This window comes from Morone saxatilis, unplaced genomic scaffold (assembly GCF_004916995.1).
Source record: "Morone saxatilis isolate NCDOM2014 unplaced genomic scaffold, NCSU_SB_2.0 Contig0, whole genome shotgun sequence".
NCBI lineage: Eukaryota > Metazoa > Chordata > Actinopteri > Moronidae > Morone > Morone saxatilis.
The window spans coordinates 19,940,169-19,945,710 of NW_023339650.1; the positions used below are offsets into that span (position 1 = coordinate 19,940,169).

Consider the following 5,542-nt stretch of genomic DNA (forward strand, 5'->3'; position numbering starts at 1 on the left):
GTGTGTGTGTGTGTGTTAGGTTGCGAGGGGATGATGGTGTGTTGCTGGTGTGTGAACGCTGTGACAAAGCCTACCACACACACTGTCTCACGCCACCTCTGGATCACACGCCGAGCACCGGCTGGAGCTGCAAGGTGAGATAACGAACACACACTGGTGTCGGCCTCAGTGTTGAACCACTTGTCGTCTGAGTGTGTGTTTTTAAAACCTCTCTTTTCCAGAACTGCAGAATCTGCCGCCGCTGTGGTGTGAGGTCATCGGGCCAGTGGGCCAATCACCCCTTTCTGTGCGAGTCATGTGACCCGGCCCTGCCCTGCTCTCTCTGTGACCATGTACCCGACCTCTACGCACCACAGGACTATCAGACTTGTATCTGCTGTTATAGGTACACACACACACACACACACAACCCATCTAGTTTGTTTTTTTGAATTAAAGGTAGGAGGAGTAGGTATCATTTTAAAGTCTGATGAGGTGGTGAAGCAGTGTGCCCGGATCATGGGAGTGTTGCTCTTCACCACCATTGCGCCGTCATTCAGCAGCCTTCTCCCGGTTAGCGATTCCATTCAGTGTTCATGGCGTTCAGGAGGTTTCACGGCGGAGCCCAATTAAGCCACAGAGTGCCTTCCCCTCCTCTCCAAAACAAACAGAGCTGCTGATTAAAACCACTAAACAACTGAATAAAGCAGTTCCACCTAAAACACACTGAATAAAGCATTCCACCTTAAAACACACTGAATAAAGCAGTTCCACCTCTAAACACACTGAATAAAGCAGTTCCACCTTAAACACACTGAATAAAGCAGTTCCACCTTAAAAATCACTGCCTTCTCCCACGCCTGTTGGACAGACAAAGGACGGTCCGGAGCGAATCCTGGTGAGCGCTAATGCGGCGCCAGACCCCTTCAAAAAATACTCTGCCAGGGGTGATGTATAACCCGTCTGCTGCCTATCACAGGCGAACTTGCAACCAGTCAGCATCAATGAACATATAAACCACCCCACGGTAGCTCATGCCAGTAGCTGGCCGGAGTTCCTTTTAGCCATGGCGATTTGTTCGGCTACCACAAACGCATAGCCGTTAAAGCCTCGCATTCCGCATTATGGATTCTCACGTAATGTTGCTGAGTCCAGCTTCCTCGCCATGCGTCAAAATGATTCCAAGTTCAGCCAATATAGCATGGTTTTAATATTTGTGTTTTGTCTACAGGTGTGTCCCATACAGAGTGTATTGCCCAGGCTGAGGAGGGCCAGGGGCAGGGTCTGAAGATTATGTCTGCCTCCGCCTGCAGGCCTCAGGCAGGAGCGAGCTAATCCCAACAAAGCTCCTACCCTGGGCCTCACCGGCTCAGCCCACACCGGCACCAACCATTAGCCTTTCACAGCACCAATTACCAAGCACACAGCCAGGCTTCCATCCATCATGCCATTACCGTCATTGCCTCAGTTTCAGCTCATCTTTCAGACGCACACAGAGTCCTACCAAGTCCCTGTACACCATCACAGCAAAGCCTTACACCATCTCAACCTGGGGACCAAACCCCAGAGCTACAACATAAGTCGCTCACCCCCCTCCTGAACCCACAGAGCTACAACCCATAGTCTCTCACCCCTCCTGAACCCACAGAGCTACAACTAGTCCTCACCCCTGAACAAACAGCAGCTCCGACCATATCCTCACCCTCCTGAACCCACAGGAGCCCTCCAACGATTTAGTCCGTCACCCTGGAACAAACAGGCAGCTCCACCAGTAGTCCTCACCCTCCTGAACCAACATAGAGCTCCAACATAGTTCTCACCCTGTGAACACAGATCCAACATATTCCTCACCCTGAACCCACAGAGCCCTCCAACATAGTCCTCACCCTCCTAACCCAACAGAGCTCCAACATAGTTCCTCAACCCTGAACCAACAGAGCCCTCCAACGCTTATCCTCACCCTCCTGAACAACAGAGCTCCAACGTAGCTCCTCACCCCCCTCCCTGAACAACCAGAGCCTCCAACGCTAGTGCTCCCATCACCCTCTGAACCAACCAGGGAAAAACTCCAACGCTTAGTCCTTCACTCCTCTGAACCAACAGAGCCTCCAACGTCAGCTCCTCACCTCCTGAACCAACAGAGCTCCAACGTAGTCCTCACCCTCCTGAACAACAGCAGCTCCGACGTAGTCCCACCCTCCTAACAACCAGGAGCCTCCGACATAGCTCCGAACCCTGAACCCAACAGGAGGCCTCCACCGGTAGTCCTCACCCTTCTGAACCCACAGAGCTCCGACATAGCTCCGAACCCTGAACCAACAGAGCTCCACCGTCAGTCCCACCCTTCTAACCCAACAGGAGCTCCGGACATAGTCCGAACCCTGAAATCAAACAGACCTTCCACCGTCTTAGCCTCACCCTTCTGAACCCACAGCAGCTCCGACATAGTCGAACCCTGAACCAACAGGAGCTCCACATAGTTCCGAACCCTGAACCAACAGGAGCTCCGACATAGTTCCGAAACCGCTGCAACAAACAGAGCTCCAACATATCGAACCCTGGAACCAAACAGGAGCTCAACATATCCGAACCCCTGAACCAACATAGCTCCAACATAGTCCGAACCCTGAACCAAACAGAAGCTCCAAATATCCGAACCTGAACCCAACAGAGCTCCAACATATAGTCCGACCCTGAAACCAAACAAGTGCTCCAACATAGTCCGAACCCTGAACCAACAGAGCTTGAAACAAGCTCTTTACCATCTCGCCTTGAACCAACGGAGCTCCCACAAAGTCCACCACTATCTCACCCTGAACCCACAGAGCTCCAACATAGTCCTTCGCCATCTCACCCCGATCCAACAGAGGTCCTACAAAGTCCACCGCCATCTCACCTTGATCCAGCAAACCGAGAAACTAGCCATTCACCATCTCACCTTGATACTGCAGAGTTCCAACAAAGCCCAGCACCGTCACACCATGATCGAACAGAGCTTGAAACAAACCCTGCCCCATCTCACTCTGATCCCGCAGAGCTCCGGGAAAGTCCTTTGCCATTTCAACATGATATTGCGGAGTTCCAACAAAGCCCAGCACCGTCTCACTCTGAACCAACAGAGCTTGAAACAAATCCTGCACCATCTCACGCTGATCCAATAGAGCTCCAACAAAGTCCACTGCCATCTCACCGTGATCATGCAGAGCTCCAACAAAGCCCTGTGGCATCTCACCCTGATCCAACGGAGGTCCAGAAAAGTCCACCGCCGTCTCAATTTGAACCAACAGAGCTTGAAACAAGCCCTGCACCATCTCACACTGATCATGCAGAGCTTCAACAAAGTCCACCGTTGTCTCACGCTGAAACTGCAAAGCTTCAAGAAAGCCCTGTGTTACTTCACGCTGATTCTAGAGAACAGCAGAAAAGCCATACCCCACCTCCCCTTAGTCCAGCAGAGCTTCCACAAAGCCCTACACAGTCTCACCCTGGTCCAACAGAACTCCAAAAAAGTAATATACTGTGCCCAGCTGGTCCTGCTGAGCTACATCAAAGTCCTACTCATGTGACTTCCATGCAGGCTCAGCACAGTCCTCCCCAGCCTAGTTACACCTCTTCAAGCTGTACCCAGAGTTCCAGAGAGGATCAGCTTACGACCACAGAGTCTCAGCAGAATCCAGCGCAAGGTAGTCCCATATATAGTAGCCATGCACATTCTCCTCACAGTCCCACCCGGGTTCAGTCAGGGCCTGCACAGCCTCAGCAAAGCCCTCCACCACACAGTCCTGTGCAGGACTACACTTCACAGACACAGCTCGATCGACCATGTAGTACTAACATCATCACACAGCCTCAGCACAGTCCTACACCACGTAGTCCTGCACAAGTTGGCACATCACACCCACAGAGTCCCACGCAGGATTCTAAACCTACACTGGACCAGGGGAGCCCTGGATCAAGCAGCCCTGCTCAGCTGCAATGTTGGGCTGCACAGGACATTTCTACACTGGACCAGGACCTCTCACTAGTCTACTGTAGGTCCACTCAGACAGCAAGAAGACACGCCTCACTGAGGCCTATTTCAGCTCCATGTAGCCCATCACCGGCCCCACCCAAAGCCACACAGTGTAGTCTGTCACAACCCACAAGCCCAGTAAAGGCCTACTCCTTACAGCCTGTTAGGCCTTCACAGCTTAGCCTTCTTCCTTCTCAGCTTGCTACACAGTCAGAAGTCACAGAGGAATGCATCCGAACCCCAGAGCTAAAGTCCTTGGAGCAGCTGAGCCCTAACCTTGATGGCCAAACACTGGAAAGTAGCCCCACTGCTATCCTGTCCACAATGCCCCCTGATAGCCATGGCACAGATGGAAACCAGCTTGGTCCAGTTCAGAGTAGCACACTTAGCCCAGACCATTCAAGCCCCCTTCAGGTCCCAGCACTGCCCACACCAGAAAGCCTTGTTCACATTAGCTCTTCAGTGGAACACAGTAGCCTAATCTTCTCACCTTGTGCTGATAGAACAGAAGAACACCTTCATCGGAGTCCTTCTTGTGACAGCCCATCACGCTGCGGCGAAGCTAATGAAGGTAAAGCCAGTCCAGTACATATCCAAAACAGCTCGGCTAGTTCTAGTCCCAAACATGCCAGTCAAATGCCTGCCAGCCCTGCCAGCTCTCCTCTGGCCCGTGCCAGCCCTGTGGCAGTGGAGACTAGCCCTGTCCATGTCAGCTACACTGTTAAACCCTCAATGCAACCGGCTAGCCCCATCCACCCCATCACATGTCAAGATGAGGAGGTGGAGGTATCTGTGGACCATTTGCTTCAGTCAGAACCTAGTCCCAGTCATCCTAACTCCACTCTGGGCAGTCCAGTCCACACAGAAACTAACAGCGAGTACAGTCTGATGGAGAGAGGAGGGAGAGCTAGTCCCTCTGTTTGTAGTTTTGCAAAGCTCACACAGACGGGCCAGTCCAGTCCCACACATGTCCAAACTACAAGTAGTCCTTCACAGGCTTCTCCAGTACAGACAAGCCCCCTGCCACCTAGCTTTAGTCCTTCACACTGTAGGCCGACTGATACTAGCTCAGCTGGTACCTCTGTTAGCCACAGTCTGAGCCACAGTGGCCAGACAACTTCTTACCCTGCTAGCGTAACTGATGTTAGCGTCATCCACAGTCCACCTAGGTCTAGTCCTGCTGGTCAAGCTAGTCCTGTTCACATACAAAGCACCTGTAGTAGTGCCCACTCAGGCCCAGCCCAAAGACAGACTCCCTCATTAGCTAACACAACACACAGCAGCCCCGCACATGCTGCTGTCGCTGGTGTTAGCCCACCTCACAGTCCAGCTCAGGCCAGTGAAACATATCGTAGTCCCCAGTATAGCCCAGCTCCTGACACTGGAACCAGTTCTGGCCCTGCTGTGGCTAGTTCCAGTCTGGATGTGGTTGCCAGTTCAGTAATTCAGAGCTCTGTTCTTCCTGTTGTGGTTCAGCTTCTTTCTACGGACAGCATTAGGCAGACGAGCCCAACACCTGCCAGTTCTTCTGCTGTTAGCCCCAACCAGGCC

At 52.4% G+C, this 5,542-nt stretch overlaps 1 protein-coding gene across 1 annotated transcript; it reads left to right on the forward strand.

The window, feature by feature from the left end:
- Positions 1 to 3,472: 3,472 nt before the first annotated feature.
- LOC118337890 (DNA-directed RNA polymerase II subunit RPB1-like) lies at positions 3,473 to 5,542 on the forward strand (the record flags this gene model as incomplete). Its single annotated transcript, XM_035675068.1, is given in 1 exon segment — positions 3,473 to 5,542. A coding segment is annotated over 1 exon segment (1,992 nt), but the record flags the coding sequence as incomplete, so codon positions are not given.